Source organism: Ambystoma mexicanum, chromosome 4q, assembly GCF_040938575.1.
Source record: "Ambystoma mexicanum isolate Mex_15411 chromosome 4q, UKY_AmexF1_1, whole genome shotgun sequence".
NCBI classification, from domain to species: domain Eukaryota; kingdom Metazoa; phylum Chordata; class Amphibia; order Caudata; family Ambystomatidae; genus Ambystoma; species Ambystoma mexicanum.
Window position 1 is genome coordinate 897,389,828 of NC_090928.1, and position 21,282 is coordinate 897,411,109.

The window sequence follows — 21,282 nt, forward strand, 5'->3', positions numbered from 1 at the left end:
ATGCGATAGCCCCTATGTTACACAGATCAGACTATTTCATAACACGTCCTGGCCAAAGCAATATAGCTGTAGTCTTGATTGCATTTTATGGACTACTTGATTTGGGTGGAAATCCCTGGTAGGTTGCTAACAGTCCTAAGGCTAGTGATACTAAAGGGGTCAAACTTTGAGAAAGTGGAGAGGCACTGCTCCATTCTAAAAGATATATATATATATAATAAAGAAGAGCTTGAAAGTATGGGTGACGAGTTTGGGGTGGGTTTTCAGGACCTTTTGCTTGTATAAGATCTTTCAGGGATTGTGCTAATATAAATAAGCCTTCAGTGGTGTATGTCAGCAGGGGGGATGATGTACTAAGCAGCCCCCACCCCCCTAAGCAAATTGCAGGGAATGTAGAAAGGCGGGGGGAAAGCTCTGGCAGAATTCTCAACTATTACCAACAGTATCTATTCCACCATCAAATTCATTGGTGGCAAAACCTTTGAAAGATCTGATCATTTCCTTTCTGGATGTGTTTCGTTGCATTAGACAGTATAAGATAGTAACAGATCTGCACTCTAAACCAACTGATGCCCCTCTGTATATAAACTTGAAATCCTGCTAGCCACATTATATTAATGTATGCATCATCGATAGACAAGCTCTGTGATAATGACATATCTGCAGCAATGAAGACACTCGCAAAATGCATACTGAGGAGATAACTAATCAATCCTGACTGAGTGGCTACCTTTGTACATCATACAGCGGCAGATTCAGACATCATTTAAATTACTGTGACGATTCCCAGGGTATTTTCACTGCTCCCATGGGGGAGCCCTTTCCCATGAGACCAGGGAGTGAGGCTGCAACCTTTTGTCCTCCTGTGCGTGGTACTCAGCGGGTGGATCTTATGGGGCGGGAAGAGTTCCATGGGACCAGTGACAATAGCCTTGGGATTATGCAGTATTCACCCCCTTCATTTTTGTTCCATCTCTCTTCTCATCCCGCTCAGTCCCCTGTGGTCCCCCACACCTCTATGTACCTCTGTAGAGCTGAGGACTCCAATCATACTGGGACGAGGAAGTGTGAGGTTTACCTAGGTGGAGTGCATACAATCACTGGTACGAAGAAGATTAAAAAGGGAGGCAAAGCCCACCGCGGAACCAACATGCGCGGTACAGCTTTCTAGAGGCAGCCCAGAGATGAAAAACAAAGAAGGACTATGGACCTCGTCAAGTCAGCCATGGAGGAACGAGGAATGGAATGCTGGTTCCGTGGTGAAAGACCCATGGAGAAGACAAAAGGCTTTCGAGGAGACACGAGTGTCTCCACTTGGTCGGTGGACCAAGACCTTGTCCAGTGTCTGGGAAGGAGAAAACCCGACCAGAGAAACTGAAGAAAGAAGAAGCTGTGCAGTCGAGGACGCGAGGGACAGCCTATTGCTGCAAAGCTGCTGGAAGCAGGATGCTGACTGCGGAATCAACAGCGTAGCCCCACTCTATTCCCAGGACAGGACTGCGTCAGCATTTCAAAAAGTAGGAAAAGAATCAGGCCAGCTGGTGGGACATGGAGCAGCCAAAGAAAGGAAAGAGACACATACCAAAATCACAGGAGACAGAAAGGGATAATAAGATAACAATAAAAGCTATAAACAAAGTTAAGACACATTCTATATGGAATAGTACTTGTCAGGAGAAAACACCCGGTCTTTACAGTTGGTCGTCAAGTGAAATAAGGACAGTGGCCCCACAAAAACAACAAAACAGGGTCTGGGACCCACATGAAGTCGGGTGAGGCCCGCCAAAGCAGTACACAGGGATCAAGGACCCACACAAACACAAAGAAGCACAGAGTTACGGGCTCAGGCCCAAAACAAGTCGGGGAGGTCCCAAGATAATGTGAAGGTGTCTGGGACCAACACAGAAGAGAAACAAATTGCAGAGCGAGTCGGGGAAATCCTAAACAGCCCAGAAGGGTCTGGGAACCATGTAAGAGCGGTGCATAAAACCATACGAAGGGGTTGAGGACCCAGTGCATGGAAAAGAGACATTTTCTTCAATTCTACAGTCAAGTCGGGCAGGATAGTGAACCAGATTCGAGGCAACGGTTCTGACCAGGAGAAGGAACAGGGGAAGAGGCTCACCCTGATACTTGGGAACTGTGTGTTTGGAAATCTACAGTCAAGTCTGGCAGAATGGTGAACCAGACTTGACGTTGCATTTGTAAGTTGGACAGAGCATGGGAAGGGACTCGCCTCTGACATTTGAGAACTGTGTTTTGTATACATTTAGAAGAACATTTAAAGAGCAAGAACTTTTAAGTTAAAGAATAATTCCTTCGGTTTTGTCATCAAGAACTGAACAATCGAATCCATATCCTGAGGGAGAGAAACCTCCTTTTGGATCACAAAAATACTCGGTTATCCTTAGTTACTTTAGAGTGTAAGGGGGCAGAAATAGGTTTGGACACAAGACGGTGGACACATTATTTTACAGGTCATCCTGACAGAGTCCTTAGTACTTTTGTTGAGGTAGGGCAACTCTTCAGAGTTAGGGCAGGATAGGTTTTCATTTTCTTTTACTTTTACAAATAAAAGTATTTGCCAACAAACATGCCACCACTGTCAGACTCATACATCTGCACCCTTACATTACCCAGGGAAACACTTGCTTGGAGCACCAATAGCAGAAGCAAATGTGACAGGGTTCGCCTGGTGGTGGATTATCATCCAACAGAACCCATCTTCAAAAAGATCAGTCAGGAAACATTTCCACACTGGCCAACTCAGAAATACTGCAAAATGCTTTCCCAAAACCATCAGTCATTGCTATCGTTGAGCTCTGAATTTACATAAACCTATTGTTAGTGCTGGATTAAAACAAATAGTTATATTCCCGGGAGTGTTACATAGACCTCTTCTACTGTTCCTTCTTCGCCGTTCACCTATTCTAAGGATTCCTCCCCTGTGATGTCGACATTCTCCCCTCTCTCCGATGGTGATATTTCCCTCCCCTCTAGCCAGAGTGCACACCTCTTCTCCTGATCACTCTCTTCCTTCTCCACTAATCCTCACAGTTTATTCAACATTTCTGCCGTATCTCACTGCCCTCTTCAATACCTCACTCTCTTCCTCTACTGTTCTCTCGTGTTTTAAGCATGCTACAATCCTTCCTATTCTGAGAAAGCCTAAGCTTGATTCTTCTTCGCCTATTAAATTGTATCCTATATCTCTTCTTCCCTTTCTTTCTGAGCTTCTAGAGAAAATTGTTTAGACCCAAGTTTCCACCTTTATCGACTTACACTCTCTTCTACCTCCCTTCCAGTCTGGCTTTAGGCCATGTCACTTGACAGAAACTGCTCTTCTATCTTTCACCAAAACACTTCTTTCTTCCAGTCACTCAAAACTTTCTTCTCTTCTTGATCTTTTGGCCATATTTGACACGGTCGACCACACCATCTTGCTCTGTTCTCTTGCCAATTTGGTTTTCCGGGATTCTGTTCTTAACTGGTTTAGTTCCTACCTCTCAGGGCACTCTTTTTCTCTGCTTCCTGGGCTGGTCACTCCTGCCCCACTTCAAGGCTCAGTCCTTGGACCTCTGCTTTTTTCTCTCTACACATCTCCTTTTGGCTGTGCTATTTCATCCTTTGGCTGTTTGTATCACCTCCATTCAGACGATTCACAAATATTTCTATCTTTCCCCCTTTTACTAATTCCATCCACTCTTCCTTGTCTAGTTGCTTCCTTGCAATTCAATATTGGATGTCCACTCACTATATTCATCTCAATCCCTCGAAAAGTGAGGTTATTTTCTTCCCAGCTTCGACCATCCCCCTCTCCTCCTCTTGCCTTCCCCTCCTCTTGCTATCTCTCCCTCAGCCCATAATCTTGCCATCATACTCGATTCTTCACTCTCCTTTTCTGCTCATATATCTTCTCTCTCCCGCTCTTGTCGCAATCAACCATTTACTATTAAAAAAGCTCATTGGTTTCTTACCTTTCCCTCTGCTAAACTTCCTTTTTCCTCGCTAGTCTTCTCTTGACTATTTTACTACTCCTCTCTCCTCCTTGTACTCCCTGCATCTCAAGTTGCCCCTCTCTGCTCTATATACTATTCTCCAATTTGCATATTTTGCTCACTTTCTCCCACTGACTCCATCACATCTGCTCTGCACTCTATGCATTGGCTTTCCTTTGAAAATCATTCATTTTTCTCTCTTGGCCCCTATGAATTGGAACTCTCTTCCCCTCTTTTTGCCTTCCACGTCATCCCTTACCCTCTTCAAATGTCATCTAAAAAAATTATTTTCTATCCCATTGGTCTGGTGGTTTTCTTGCATTTTTCCATGTTTTATACCGATGTTGCTATGTTCAGCGCTTAGGCATCAATCACTATAACAATTAATAAAATACAAATACACCTATTTCATGCTTCCCAACAGAAAGGTGTCTTCTCTCTCGCAGGAGTGTTCTGTTCTGACCCCAAGAAATGCATCACACAGAATACCTTTTATAAACCTCCACTGTCACAAGCTCGACCACTGGGAGAACCTATGGAATAAAACATCATCTTGCTTGCCCATCATCCAATGTGGTTTTTATGATTCAGTGCCAATAGCAGAACTACATCAAACAATATGGAGGCTTTACTACCAATGACCTTTGCACTAGCCTCAGAAATTGATAATCTGCAATTTGTGAAAAAAGAGTGAACCAGTGTGCAGCCAATCATTTTAACCCTTAAGACCACTCATTGTTAGACATGAGGATTTCCCTATGGAACATGTCTTGAGGACAGAGCTGCTGTACCCGAGAGACAACTTCTACCATTTACTGTTTACAATCATTGCATCTGGGTGGACTGAATATCAGTGAAAAAAACAGCTGATCTAGGACTACCCAGACTGTTCTCAGGACTGGATTTGTGCTACATTCCAAATGGATTCTTGGGTGCAAATGCTTCTGGTAAAATGCTGCACTGTGACCTGCCAGTCACTAAGAGAGATATCTTACACTACCTGAGGAAGGCAGAAGCTGAAACGCTGCAGGGAAAATATATGTTTGGCTCAACAGTGGACTTATCTCTTTGAGCCATTACTCTAGTGTACATAACATTCTTATATTGATATAGCCAGCTGCCAGGTTAGTGGATAGTTCTCTAGAAGGAGTAAAGGATGAACAAGTTGGCAAAGAAGAACAATGTTTTGAGGTGTTCTGACTTCTCAAGTATGCTTTTAAGCAAGGAGGGAAGCATTTTAGGATGCAGATCTCTCAGCAAGATCGTATGCCCTTTGTCCCTTTGTTACACCAACTAAAGCTTGTGAAATTGATTCTAGAATGCACTACGTTGGAATATTTTACTAATACATCATTTATAAAATGCTATGCTTGATGTCACTCATTGTTTAAAAGTCAGTAGTGTCTTGTGCTCATTACAAATCATTAAATGTTTTACATAACTCAGTCACCTTCAGCGCTTTGAGGCAGGCTAAGAGCCTTTAGGGGTTACATAAGGAACCATCACCATAACAGTATATATCCCCATTTTCTGTGTCAGAGAATGGCTTCCCATTTCTCCCCTCAGCACGTTGAACTATCTGGCTTCATGGCAATTTGACGCTTGGACATCTTCACTTTAGTAGTGCAAATTGCCTTCTCAATTGCTTTCCTTAAGGATAGACATAGCATCTTGATGGAAAAGCTTAGCCTTTGCTGAAGGTTTAGAGGTAAATGTTTTGCATGTGTGTGGCTGTGTGTAGTGGAGAGTTTCAAGGGGTGAGAGGGAAGGAAGGGTATTTTAAGCTGTGTGTGCTGCTCCCTCTACCAAATACACAGAAGACTGCATTCTCCCCCTGGCTCTCTCTAGGAAACCCTTAAAGAGAAAAGGTATTGATTGTTTTAAGATTGTGTAAGGTTGTCTTAGTGCAAGCAGCAACGCAAATTAAATTAAAAAATATTTAATAAAGGTATTTGGAAATAATGTTTAAGAAATGAACTGAAGTACACTTCTGATGCTGGAATTTACCTGCGGTACCATGAATAGACACAACAGGAACTGTAAGCCTACCTATTTACCAGGATTGCCAAAGCATGATCTGAACCCCCTCAGGCACACAGCACTACATGATCGCTTTCTTATAATACTCTAAAATTGCCTTGGAAACCCAGTGCATATATCAGAACAACACATATTCTTCTGTGTTGCCTCTTTCCAGAAGAGGGGTCTGCAACCTGCGGCTCGCCAGATGTTTTGGACTACAACCCCCATGACCTCTCACCATAGACTATGCTAAATAGGGATGATGGAAGTTGTTGTCCAAAACATAGGGCGAACCAAAGGTTGCAGACCCCTGTTCTAGAAGATAGTCCCTCTATAAGGGATAAACACGTATCAGTACTAATACATGCATTTAGCCCTGCATCACTCCCACGCTGTGCCTGCAAACTCATTAACAGCTTTCCCTTCACTAACTTCGCTCATGCTATTCTTCCCAGCAGACTAAGATCTGGTGACCCTGGGCGGGGGGAAAAAATACCTCAAACAAGAATTCTGTGCTTTGAAACTACTACAGTGATGATTGACACAGTACAAAAGTAGAGTAACGTCATAAAAGAAAATAATTCCTCTCTTTTTCACACCTCAGGTGAAAGGGCATAAAGCTATACCATGGCTGTTCCCACATGTGAGATACCATGTTAACAGAGCCAGTGTTTCAAATATTTTTCCTGAGTGTCCTCCCACACTGCTATTTTATTAATTTTAACAAGTGAAGAGAGTGGTGAAGCCAACAGGTACCTGAGCCAAGAGGGCTGCCATTTCTAACGCCAAGTCTTTGTTGACGGGAAACAGTCCATTCACGATTTGATCATTTGTTTGATACATTAGCAGCAGCTTCTCCCGTTCGGTCTCTCCGCGTGCTTGCATTGAGAAACAGAGCCTGGAACAAAGAAAAGGAAACCTATTACTGAATGTACGAAAAGCAGCAGTTTTATAAAAATCATAGAAACCCAGGCTCCGGTATTCGCATTGAACAAACACAAATAATAGAAAACACAAATAATGTCTCTGTTGTTAAAGCCACACGTGAAATCCACAGCCCTACATGAGAAGCCTTTAACACACATGAAAGAGAGGCAACCACCCATAATATAAATAAGGAAAAGAGCGATGAGTGGAAAGTGCTGGTTTATCAAGTGGCACTCACAAATACCATTGCTAACATTTAATATGCAATTTAGGGGGTTTCATTTGCATAGGCCAGGCACAGGCAGTCAGCTGATCTTTTACAGAGTGGATAATACACAGAGCAGCATACCTATGGAAGTGAAGAAGAATGCATGTTACCGGGAGGTGAGGGATATTACCACAATGCAGTCTCCCAGGTCTCCAGGGGGCATCTTCATCTTCCTCCCTTCAGCATTCGCAATTATCCCAACTGGGGATGGAGCCAGTGCCACTCTGCTAATTAGGGAGAGAGAATAGAATTATGTTTTCCTGATCTTCCTCTTCAAGGGTAGTTCGTATTTGTATTGGCCAGCTGGGGGTCACCATTATCCCCTTATCTACTGCCTCTCTGGCACTTAAGAAGTCTTGCTTTCATAATGCTCCGGCTCTCCATCAGTGATGATGCAAAACTGGGTGAATGTCCACTCATATAGCCCCAAAACTCCCTAGAGGGGTGCCTTCACCTTGCACCTTTTAACCTTGCCCCTAGAGTTTTCATAAAATTAATCGAGTATGAGGCTTGGTTGGCTAAAGATGGGATTGTGTGTGGGCAGGAGTTGACAGAGTTCCTGTAAATATCGATCCTAAAAAAAGGAGGAAACGTCTATTGGCTCCCTAACTGGTTCATGAGAAAAAGAACCAAAATGGTGAAGTTTCATCAAAGATGCTTCTGCCTGTCCACAATGTTAAGACAGTGTGGCAGCGGGAGAGGCCATATTTATGTCTGTCCGAGATCTCCATTCCTTCTATCCCAAGATCTCTACAAAGAAGGACATAAAGCCTGCCTCCTTGTACAAGACACCTAATTGACTATCTTATGCACGCAATAGACAGCAATGCCCATGCAGATGCCTGCATTCAGCCTCATGGCCATGTCATCCAACAGCCACTCAATACATTGTTAACCATTCAACACTCGAGAAGCTGTGCCACAACTGCTGCAGAGAGAGACGGATGTTCCAACTGCAGAACCAGACATCAGCAAAGACTGCATGGCAGGTACATAGTTTCTAATATACTCTAAGCTGGAAAAAGCTCTCTTACAAGACTTGTCTCATGACAGTCAAGCTTGCTAAGTGATGAAGACAACTAAGGGCTTATTTTCCAAAAGCATTAAAGAAGGTGTAAAACACCTGGCATAAAATGGTTATGCCATGTTTATCACCTTTTATTTTACACTTGGGGTATTTTCCAAAGTTTTGCAGTTGCAGTGGGGGCACAGACGCAATTACCATTTCTCAAAACTGGGTGATTTTATGCCAGCATGACATTTTCATACTGGGGTAAAATCAATGCATTGCTATGGAATTTGCCTGTTTTTTTGCACCTGATAAAAGAAGGCAGATTCCAATGCAAACACTGGCAGTAGCTTCATGCAACTTCAACTTCAGAGAAATGTAGCTCTCTTTAGTTTAGGCTATTAGGTGGCGCTGAAAGCGCTACCTTTAAGCTGAAACTATTGTCATTAAAATAACAGCTTCAACATAAGAGCTTCAAATAGGGGCTTTGAGTGAGGGTCTGTAATGCAGATGACATATGATGATGGATTTGAATTGTTAAGCTATGTCTCCCACCCATTTCACGCCCATCTCTAAGTTAAATCCATACGATTTTCCGCCCATTCCCACCCATCTAAAACCAAAACCACAACCCTTTTGCACTCTTTACCTGCATTTGTATTGTATTGTGTGCTGAATTTGGCAGCCATTTTTACTTCCAAAATGGTGGCCGCCATATGTTAATAAAACATTTTTTGACTTGAAAAAATATTTACTACAGCTTTAAAGTTATGTTACATATTTTAAAGTACTCTGTATTAAAAATAAGTTATTGTTATAGTTACGTTTGGTTTTAAAATGTCTCTGAAAATGTCCATTTACTTATTTGTGGGTGTTGGTCTAATGTGCTGTGATGTCACTCTGATGTGTATGGGTCTACAGTATGTGCCCCCCAACCGACCCCCCCCCACCGCAGCCAGCAATTTTCTTTCAAAAAACAATGCTGTCGAGACCACTGTTGGTTACAGGAAATGAGCCACGTTTATAAGATTTGCTACATTGTTGTAAAACACAGATCAACATCATGTATCAATGTGCGTTCAGCGTTTCAGAATATGTATTAGGGCATGGAGCGGTTTGTTGATTAAATTGACATTGTGTGGATAAAATCAATAAAAGTTGTTAGGTTTGATACATGATGCACACGTCACAACTCTTTAGATGTACCACGGCAGTGAGCAGATTGCTAGTTTAGCATTTTGTCATTTTCCACAATACAGGCACTCTTACGGCCTCCACAGGGGCTTAATAAAGGAGTTAGAGTGGAATATCTGACGCCTACAACATTACATTGATGACGGAGTCACGTACATCTGTCACTTGACTTTCATCATATGCCTTGCTGCTCAAACTGCTTGCTGGCGCAGGGGCCTCTGTGGCTGTCAACAACAGTACAGAGCTGCCACCAGAAAACAGTAAAATTGTTATGCGTGCTCCCAGAGGCTTCCTGGGGACAGAGCTCCCTGTACTGCAGAGGGCTTTCTACATGCTGAGCTGAGTCTGCCTGTACTATAATGTTTGTTTCTAACTCATACTCATGGGTGGGAGATCTACCCTTTGTGATTTCTGTTTTCTCTAGTATCTCTTTGAGAGGGTGGCAGGTAAGCAGGCACAAGTTTACCAAAGGTACTTTACTACTCCATGATCAAATGGTGCAGATTTTCTCAACCCAAAACAGACTTGAATGTGTGAAGTCAATATAATACTCCCATGAAAAGAGTCAGATGCACAGAACTGAGAAATATGACTGGTAAGATATCTAACGGCACCAATAAATTGGACTTCTGGTTATAGCTGAGTTTTTTGTTTACATTCTAGCTCTTTTGGGGATTTTATTTTAAGACTAATTGTTATTTGATTTATTGTAACCACTTCTGGAGCAAGTTGTGCATTTTAACCTCTTCAGGGTGATGTTTGGGTTTTTTTGTACAGAGTACTTGGTTGGGTCCAGTAACAATGAATTCGTATGTCAGCACGCTTAGAAAAATATTGGGTCACATGGTCGGGTATACACCACTTTTTTGCCCCTTCTATGCATCTCCTTTGCTACCATTCCTGTTCACCTTTTTATTGCACGCACCCTCCTCCATTATAAAGTGTTGTCCCATCTATTTTATCCCATCCCTTCTCTCTGCTTTCGTCTTTTAGTTTCCAAGCCATCAGAACTAGAAATGTATGTTTACTCTGTCTCCTTCACAACAACATTCCCTGCAGCTGAAATACGACTCTTCATCAAAGACCTGTTCAGATAAGACTACACTTTCAAAGCCTCATATCAAAAGCGAGATATTGGCTACTTTTCAGAAACATGTCAGAACAACGGGTAGGTGTGGAAAAGTGGGACTGTTGCCCCTCTCCTCACACCAGGATCTATGGTCATCTTAAGTGTATACAGGTGCTCGTTGCAGCTGTCGATCTGTTGACATAAGGACGAGGCTGAGTGCTTTATCAATCCCCTGAACTTTGCCATGCCTGCTTACTGTAACGCTCACCTGAAATCCATGGGGATGCCACTCAGCCGCTCCGGACTTCCGAACACTTCGAACCTTTAACTGGGCTTGCTCAACCAAGCACTGGGCCTGAAACACAGTATTATCAGAGGTCAATTCCCTATTGGTCTTGCTTGTCTGACCCCCTTTTTCTTCCCTGGGTCCCAACCTTCCCCCGGACCTCTCCTCACCTTGTTTTTTGATGTGGGGCGCTCTCCGTCCTGCCTTCGATGCAGGGGTGCGTTGGGTGATGCGGGTTGGAGTGTGCCTAGTTGCTTCACTGGCACGGGCCCGGCGGACGGGGCTTGCTGCGGCTTCACCCCGACCGGTAATTGGAATGAGTCTCACAGAAGTTCTGATGGCTCTAGTCTCTTTAATACTGTGTCTTTCTTTCCTTAGGTGATGAAGGTCTTGAGGATAGTGATGCGCTGCTGAAGTAAGTAGGAATGCAGAGCGTGATGCTTATTGGCTTCCTTAGCACTAACCAATGTTCGTCTTTTCCGTGTCCTTTTAGGTGCCGCAGTAACCCAGCATGGAAGCGAGCTGAGGAGATGAGCTGCGGTGAGAAAGCGTGATGTGCAGCGCCTCTTAAATGTTTTGCGCTAACCTGATGTGTCTTTTCCCCTTTTTCAGATCGGCGGGATGCTCCAGAGCAGAAGTTGTCGGATCGACAGGAGTTCAGTTAAGGATTAAACTCTATTTGCAAATTCGAGAGAGCTAAGTATTGCAGAATGCTTACTAACGTCTTTTCTTCTATTCTTCTCCCCTTTGGTAGGGCGCGGCGTGCCGAGATGGAGATGACTCTGCCGTAGGAATCCGCAAGACTGGGAAGAGCTGGACAGAAGTTGGATGCTCTTCGAGGTGAATATTGGCAACAAAGTTCTTATTCTTGCAGGTGCGCTGGCGCTGAAGAAAGAAGTGGGCCTCTTCAGGAGATCTGAGCACGGTGAGTGCCATGCTGCAGGTGCAGAGAAATGCAAAGCATGTTTCTCAGGCCGGGTGTGGTTTAAATAGTCTGTAGGTATCCCAGGTATCCCTGGGCTGAGCCACACCCGAAAGACTAGACCGCTCATCCAGTTCAAGGAACTGAATTACATGGGGGCATCCATTGCCCCATAATACATTGCAAGTCCAATACAAAGTGGATCTCAGGACTGTGTGTGAGCTTGGTGCCAAATGCGCCAAATCTGAGTCCAAGTAGGTGTCTGGAGAGATGGAGAGGCCCTTAGGGGCCGACTAGGTGGCTGTGGCCTGGCTCCAGTCTGATATGCCGGGGTGGTGGAGGCAGGAATCGTGACACTTACCTGTTCCGTCACCGGCAGTTGTAAAAATACTTCTGATATTACCTAACATAATTCACATTACAGTACGACTCTCTGACTGAGCTTAACATGTTTCTATGTGGCATAGTGCATTAAGCTTAGCAGAAACAAGTCTGTTGATTTTTAAACGCCTCAAACAGCAAAACCTAAAAGTGGTGGCAATCTTTGTTCTCCACAGGCATTGTGCTGGAGATTGTCTGCTTTTGTTATTTTGTTATAGTAATATCATCAATACATAAGAGATGCTGAAATGAGTCAAATATGCGATTCACATGTGGTGTTTGATGCTTCTGGGGACTCTTTAGACCATTTGCAGTTTTTTTTTGTTTAAGTGAACTGTGTGTTTCACCCAGAAACACAAAGATAAAATGCACTAATCTGTGGTTCCAGTTTTGGATGGTTTTCCCCACTGCTGTTTTTCCCCAATTCTAGGCATTTCCCCTCCAACACTGCCTTCCACTTCTGGGTTTTTCCATACTACACCTGTGTTCTGAGTCTTGGTGTTTTGCATCTAGTGCTGTGCTTTCGGATCTGGGTGTTTTGCCCATCGCTGCTTTGGTCTAGGTCTGAGTGTTGCCCCTCTAGCACTGTGTTCCAGTTCTAGGTGTTCCACCACTACTACTGGGTCTCAGTTCCGGGAGTTCTCTCCCATTACAGCTGTGCTCCAAATCAAAGTGCTCCACAACAAGGTGTTTTCTATTTGCTGCCTTGTCTCGAATTTGGGCATTTATCTACCACTGCTCGGGTGTCTCAAACTTAGGTGTTTCATCATGGGTGTAGCCCATCTGAATTAGTGAGCCATATCATTCACTTAGCTGATCTGTGTTAGTGAGCAGTATCTCGCACAGACGGATCGCAGGGCACAGGGAGCACATCACCCCTGGAGGAACCCATGGGGATGGTAATTGCTGCACACCAGAATGTATGAAAGGGGGAGGGATTTGGGCCACAGTTAGTCAGAACAGCAGGGGTAGAAAAGGGTACTGCCACTAGCCAACCCTACTAAAATCTCACCCTTCTGTATACACCTCTCAAACTCTGAACTAAACACAACCATGCCTCTACAGCACAACAAACCACATGCACTTTACTACACCACAACAACAAAACAAGCCACACATAGCCTCGCCCAACAGCACATAGCGGCTACCAAACGAAAAACACACCTATGCTCAGTGAACGGTGTCACCTGAACAGAAGCTGCCAACAACACATTACAGCTTTCTTGCTCTTTCTCCCACTCAGTCCTACTAACCCCCCTTGCTTTACAGATCCACCAGAGCTCCAAGAAACCATGAAGGTGGCAACAGTGTGCAGTATAAGCACCTTTAACGTAACATAACATTTGTACTAGGAAATGGTTGCAGCACTCGGAGCGCGAAACAATGCAGAAGCACCTTGGAGTCTGCACAGGTAAGGGTACTATCAATGAGGTACTTTTGATTTTATTATAGATACCATGAAGCATACGTATCCTTATTCACAGCTTCCCCGTACCTGTTTGTATCCACAGTTTGGACACTGTGTGTCAAGTAGGGGGCATTGGCACGCTCTCTGAGAGAACGCACTGTCCATCACATACTCTGGACATTAGGAAAATGGTTGTCATGGTGACAACCATTTGCTTTATTCTGGTTACTCTGTTTTTAGCTGAGATTATTACTCTTTTGAGATGCACCCCATTGTCTAGACCATCCCCTTCCCTTAAAGGTAAATAATGGTTTTGAAACCTATCTGTTCTGTGGCAACCGCCCATTCTGGTATGCACTTAATATGCGCACAAGATCTAAACAAGCAGAATGGTTAGTGTGCGAGTGTGTGTTTAGGCACACTTGTAGAAAAAATGTTAAGGCTATTACATAATAAAGTGAAATCTGCAAACATTTGGAATGCCACTGTTATGGCACCAACATTCAATCACCCTGAAGTTGTTTTATAATACAAAATCCCTCACACCACAAATGAAACCGTTACTCGCACAACACCAGTACTTCAGAAGATTTAACTTTAACTATAGCATAGAAAAGCTACCTACCATTTAAAGCGAGTGTTATGAATATGTGTAATGAGTTAAGGTTGAATTTGCAATATTATGCACTTTACTTTTTATTAAGGGATCAGTCTGCATTGGCATTCCCAACGTTTGTAGACATTCAAAAACAAAAAAAAACAATGCTCCCCCCCGATAATTTGCTCTTTTATTTGGGTTTGTATGCACCCGTTTGCTTATCCTGAGCGTTTTCTCTGTGGGTCCTGTGAAGGCATAGTGAAGTAAGACACAGACAACAGACTTAAAGATCAAAATAAGATGATGTATTAAATGAAATGTCTGGATGGTAGATAACTTGCCCTATGCTAAGGTGGGATTTCCCTACCTGAACGTAACTGAAGAAAGTCTGAGTCAAAGAGTTCAATTTAAAAGTCTGTCTGTGTCCAAAACCTATCCTTGCCCTCACAACCACAATGAATCAATGTGTGGAGATGTCAAAGTCAAAAGAAATAGTGTTCAACTCAAAGCTCGGAGCCTCATCCAGCTTGCAGCTTTCTCTCAGCTCCCCTTCCCGAAGCATAAGAAAGTTCCATGTAAAAGTCTCAAAATCACCTTTCTCCAATTCAAGGTGATACAGTTCAAAACCAAATCTTGGGTTTCCCTTCCCCAAGTTTCAAGTAGCACAATCCAACCGCAAATGGGGTTTGAGACTCAGCTCTCAAGACAGCAAGGGCGGTTCTCCTTTAAGTCTCAGGGTTCTCTTCCCCAAAACTTCAACTCTGCCACTTATTCTTGCTACAGTCTTTCTCAACAAAACACCAGGTAAACCTGACCTTCTTTATGGCTCACTTTGCAAGTTCTTATGCAGTGGCTTCATTAAGCTGTTGCTCGGTGTCCTTATATTTCATCATTCAGGGCTCTCTGGTCAAGGCACAGTTGTTAGACCACACAGTCCACCCATTAGAGGTCACTCAATCAAGGCCCCGGGACTCTTCAGCGCAAACACACATACACAGGTTCCTTTGCACTTGCTCCTGTGCACCAAATCACCTTGACTTAGTTCCTTTTATGGGCATCTTAGGTTTATGGGTATTTGTGCACTTCTCTGGCTTCTCCTTATTAGCCTTGTGGCCCTGCCACAACCTGTCACACACCCCGTGGCAAGCTCTGGCCTTGCCACACTGCATTCACTCATAAACGTGCACTTTTTGGTTCTTTTTCACCTTTAATACTCTTGACTTTGATGTTTGAATTAAATCGTCGTGCAACATGTACTCAATTCAGTTCAGTGTTCAATGTGCATGTTTTGTTGCTCAGATTTAAGGTTCTATTCAGTTCGATATTCAAAATGCACTTTTTGGTGTGAATGTTAAGTTTCCCTTTAGTTCAGTATTCAATAAGCATTTATTTGCTTCCATATTATGGTCCGTTGTTCACTCGCGGTCCTGTTGGAGCGCCCCAGAGACTCTATGCCCTCCCGACACTCACCGGTCTTCTGCGATTCTTCTCCGTTACTACCCACAACTTCCCTTCTGCTTTAGAAGTCGTGAAATCTAACCGGCGTTGAACCCTGCTGGCCTGCCGTGTGCTTCTCTCCACACACCAACAGCTTCAATGCTTCTATCGGCACGCAGGCAGCGTCCTCTCTGCTCTGCCTCTTCAGCAGCTCCTGCTGCTCAGTCTGAGGTATGGAGGCTCCCAGGCTTGGGGAAATTACACAGCCCAGTCACATCGGGTCCCCGAAGTCAGCTGGGATAGTTGCTGGCGTCCTGGCTCAGTCTCTGGTCCCAGCACGGCTGCCCCCTCACACAGGTCTTCTGCTTCTGTCTCCATTGCTCGCCTTGTCTCACTCCTTCTCTCTTTCTGGCTGATCTCCATATACACCCATTGACACCTGGGCCCCTTGACAGGCTGCAGGTGTGGATGCCCATCAGTCCTGTCTGACCATAATTAAAGGGACATGACTGACCCTCCAAGCTCTTAGTAGGCATCTTCTTCGTCCCAGTAGTAAAGTGGGGACAACCTGTAATCTTCATTGCCCTTAATAGCATCTTCTTCGTCCCAGTACTGTCAAGAGTCATATGTGGAAAAATAAGGGGAACTAGTTTATAACAGCCCAAGAAGGTTGAGGAAGGGTTAGATTGGTCATCAATAGGGGAAGGGGGATAGCATGCATCACCCATCTTATGTTTAACCCTTTTGGCCCTCCTTCTGATACGCCTGGACTGGTGGCATCTCATATCCTTTTCTTGGTCAGTAGGACATGGATAACAATATCCCATAACTGCCTCTGGAATAGAGGTTTCTTTCTGGAAGGGAAATCCGGAATACCATGTCTCGCCTGAGAACATTTTATTCCCAATCCCCAAGGACCCTTCACCCAGGTGATCCTCTCTCGCTTCTCCACCCCCAGGATCGGGATCCAAGAGCGATGGCCTTTCCTTGGCCATATGTGTAAACGACCCTCAGGTTTCTCACAGTCCATATATCTGGAGCATATTCTATTTGCAGATTGTGTGTTTTTGGCGATTTGGAACCTATTGTCTGTTGTGCTCGCTTCCATACATTTTGAGTGTATTGCATGGGCATGTGAACATTGCACGCATATGACCTTATAGTGCTCCAAACTTGCACGTGCATGCGTGTGTGTATGCATATTCTGAATGTTTTGTATATGCACATTGCTTATTTCCTTTGCAATCGATATACCAAGAATAGTGTGTGTGCGTATGTGTTGCCCAGGGGATTCGTGTGTGGCTGGGGAGGTGCATGTGTAGTGGGATGCTGTGCTTTAGTGGGGCTGAAGATGTATGGTATTGTGATGTAGCGTTTGTTTCTCTGGGGTGCGCATGCATATTCATTCTGAGTGTTTCATTTGTTCTTATACATATTCAAAGTGTATTGTCTGGGGTTAGTGTTAGGAATGGTTTTACTTTTTACAGCTTTTCCATACTTTTCAAAGGGACTCCTAACATATCTGCTGACTGATCTTGTGATCCTAACCTGTTTTAGTGAGTGAGGTCTTTTGCCGCATCACTGACTAATTACATTTTTGTTTTAATTATTTTTGTCCCATGCAGCCTTTCGTGAATAGAAATTACTCTAACATTTAAAAACATCAAAGTGGGGGAGGCCACCGGGGGGTGAAGGCAAGATGTCCACCCGAGCCTGTAGCTCTGTCCACTGCCCCAGGAATCCTGAGGAGTTTGCATGGAAATGGGAGCCCAATCCCCATAAAAGAAGCAGAAATGTGTGGCTGACCACCTTACCCACCTGGAGGTGTTAGCCCAGTGAACGGGGGTGGCCCCTGCATCGAGATATCACCTCCGCCACCACCGTGCCTAAAACAAAGTCCTCGGAGGGAGTGGAGGGCGAGCCTGAGCCGCGAGCCCCCCGGCGGACCTGAGGACGTGAGAGGCGGTGAATCTCCTCCAGGCAGCGGCGACCTGACAGACACACCTGTGTCGCCTGCTCGCCCGGGGGACCCCGCCTTCAGTGCGCATCCAGGACGCCTGAGGACAGCAGAGGGGAGCAGGAGGATCTGGCCCGACGGCCCTGCGGGACGCCGGTGCCCCTTTGCAACCAACGGGGAGCGTGTGCGCTCCATGCGGTGTCGGCACCTGTAGGACATCGAGCTGCTGCGGCCCCGGTGATCGGACCCGGTCTCCCCTCCCTTCCCCCGGGACCACAGTAATCACACTGGGACACGGAGAAGCCCTTGGAATTGCTGTGGGAGCGCGGCAGAGCGGAGCCTAAGCAGCAGTGCCTAGGGGCACCCGACGCTGCAGGGGAGAGCAGGAGAGGATCTGGGAGGGCCGCTCTTGCCTCCTCGCCCCCCGCGCACAGAAGAGACACATGCACACGAACAGAGGCCACATGGAGACGCAGGTGAGGACTGTAAAAGAAGGGACATCCCCCTGAGTGATCAAGCCAGGCCATCTCTGTGTGAGCAGTTCTTTGGAAGCACAAGGTGCCTCAATTAGTGGAACTATATCAAGGGAGGCCAACTTCTACAAGGATCACTTTGGTGATTCCATCTCAAGACTGGGCATTGAGATCCCTGATGAGTTACTTTAAGATCCATGATGAACACTTGAAGGATCCTCACTGGTCCTAGTATTAGTGCTGGTAACCTGCATCACTGCGGCACCCAACGCTGCCCAAAACTGGGCCCACGAGACGCACGGACCTCTGTTTCTCCCTCTGCTGTGGTGCCTGGGCTTGCCCGTTGCCTGCCACTTTGGAGACAGACGCGAGCAAAGTGGGAAAATACCAGGCTGAGGTGCTCCCGGTACTAGAGGGCTCAGAAAGCTCCATTGAGGCCCGAGGAGGCTCCACACAGCAGCCCTGTAAGGATACTGTTCCCCCTCGACTTGACATCTAACCCACATATCTGAACAGCGGGGGTAGACTACACACTGGTGCAGATAGGTAACTCAGTGTACTTCCTAGAGATCCGGAGCGTGGCCTAGGTGGCAGAGATTGAATACACTTTTTGGACTGGCCTCTGTTCCTGAGGGGGCCCCCGCTAAGCGTTGAGCTTCGTGTGAGGAGACTGCCGGTGTAGTACCACAACAACATTCTTGCCCCCTATCTGCACATCAACCGTATTCACATATATAGCTCAGGACCCTCCCTGAGTCTGCCTATCATAGTTATGCCGTGGTACAACCTCCATGAGCTGGAAGGAAATACCAGTTTCAGGTCGGTAGTGCAGAAATGGCATCTGGGGGCCCCCCCACACCGGCCCCTGACCTGGGTACCATGCAGAACAACATACAGATGATCCTGTAGGAGATGAGGGGGATAAGGACTGACATGGGGGCCAAACTAGCAGACCTCACGTCAAAGGTATCCATGTTGGAGGACCGCATGGAGGGGGTAGAGAACAATCAGCTATCGGGGCGCGCTTGGAAACTCAGATGGAGGCGAGATTCATGGAAGTACAACGGCGTGAAGAGGAATTAACGTTTGAAAGTTGACAACATGGAAAAACGGGAGAGGAGGAACAACCTACGTATCTTTGGCCGGGTGGAATCGGAGGGCGAAAGCCCACATGGACTGGAAGGCAAAGTACAGGATATAATACGGATTGTTCTGGGGGTAGACGCAGGAGAGGAGATCATAATGGGCAGAGTGCACCGTGCTGTAGGTGGAGGAAGGGGTCCACGCTCAGTGCTAGCAAGATTACACTATTATAGGGATAAAGCTAGGATCCTTGAAAAAGGCCAAGAATCTTGGAGCATACAATATGGGGACTCCACGGTCGCCATCTACCAAGACCTGTCTGCGCTCATGCTGTTGAAGAGGAAGAAATGTGGTAACCTCACCAGATGGCTACAGGAAAAGGGCGTCAGATATCCCTGGGACCACCCCTTCTATCTGACGTTTGAGTGGCAAGGGGAGAAACACCATCTGGTATCGGAGGAAGATATTCAGAGAGTCACGGAGGACCTGGTGGGAGGCCGGGCGGGCCCCGCAGGGGGCCAGGTGGAGGGGGACTTGGATCCAGTTAGGGTCCCTGTGGCCCAGATGCGCTTAGCGGGAAGGCCAACGTGAAGGGCACCCGGACATTTCAAAAGACCAGACACCCCCCCCTTTGCTTCTGAGGGACACCTTTGCTGCCCCCATGGGGGGCGATTGACTGAAAGCGGATCATATGGTTGGGGCCCCCGACGAGATGGGTTTGCCCCCTAGTTTAATGGTTTAATGGTTATTGTTACTACTCCTGTGGCGGACAAGGCACCAGCTTGTCGGCATTTACGATTGAAGGGATGTGAGACACATGAATCGTTGGGAGAATACATTGTGCTTGGGGTAGGGGGTAGGTCAGGGAGGGGGGAAATCGAGGAGATCCTGCTTAGGATCACTGGAACACGCTGAATGCAAATTTATAGGAAGATAGCTTAGGATTGGGGACACCTACTGGCCGGAAGGTTTAGGGCTACGGACGGGTCCCTGGTGGTTCGTTTTGGGGGATGGAGACAGACGCCTCAAAGGAGGGGAGGGGTGAGGATAGGGTGGGACATGGGGAAAGGGGCGGGAGGGGGAGGGGAAAGGAGGTAGCGCTGGGGGACATGGATAGGGGAAGGGTCAGCAGGATTATAAAGTAGATTAATGTGTTGCAATGGGCTTTATCAAGGGGTGGTTCTAGGGAACAAGACTAAGGACAATGGTTGAAGGACCGGTGGGCACACTCAATGTTAAAGGCTTGAACTCCCAAAACAAGAGATCTTTAACTAGCAACATGTTTCGCAAGCAGCAGCTAATGGTCCTCTTCCTACAGGAAACCCACAACTAACAGGGTAAGGAGTCGGCGATAAGAGGGAAGGAGATCGGGAGGAATTTCTGGGCTTCTCTTAGGAGCACTAAGAAGGAGTGGGTAGGCATACTCCTGGGCAAGTCACTCCACCTCACAAGTGTAGAAACGAAGAGGGGCTTTGGAGGGCGGTTTCTCGGGGTCAAAGTAATTTCTGCGAGGGTGAACGAATCATACTTGTCACCTTGTACGCACCAAATATAGGACAGATATGGTTTTTGAGACAGATCTTTGGGGTGATGGATGAGTGGGCTGAAGGGGCCATGATACTAGGTGGAGATTTTAATCTTATAACGGACCCCCAACTAGATTGGTGGTCAGCTAAGGATACGGGGGTTAAGGAGACTACAAAGGCTAATATTGCCCTGCGAAATCTCATGTGGGAGCACTATTGGGTTGACATATGGCGCAAGTCATGTCCAGGGCCGGGAGGCTACACTTTCTTCTCACCCCCACACCACACATATACAAGGATTGACCTACTGCCAGCCTGTGAGGAGGGGGAGGAGAGTTTGGGGTACCTAGGGTAGAGGTTATTACCTGGTCTGACCACAAACTTCTAGTGGTCAATTGGTCACTTCAAGGCACCCCAAGGACCTTTAGATGGTGTTGCAATGATACGCTCCTTAGGGACCGAGTCTTCAGGGATTTTTTAAAGGATGAAATGAAGGCATATTTTGAAACTAATGACAATGGGGACACAGGGATGGTGATGGTTTGGTAAGCGGCTAAGGCCATCTTTTGAGGCCTCCTGATTGCGGAGGGAACCCAACGTAAACAGGAAAGGGCGCTCATTGAGAACAGGCTCTGGGACAAATTGAGGGACTTGCAAACCTGACTCACCCGTAGAGGGGAAGACCGGGAGGCCCTCCTGGGTGAGATACAAGAGAGGAGGCAGG

At 45.9% G+C, this 21,282-nt stretch overlaps 1 protein-coding gene across 1 annotated transcript in view; it reads right to left on the bottom strand.

The window, feature by feature from the left end:
- PLEKHH2 (pleckstrin homology, MyTH4 and FERM domain containing H2) overlaps positions 1-21,282 on the bottom strand; it is a 1,974,292-nt gene that overhangs the window by 326,799 nt on the left and 1,626,211 nt on the right. The window contains exon 24 of the mRNA XM_069608462.1: positions 6,777-6,918. Coding sequence (XP_069464563.1) covers positions 6,777-6,918 — 142 coding nt within the window. The remainder of the gene's footprint in view (positions 1-6,776; positions 6,919-21,282) is intronic.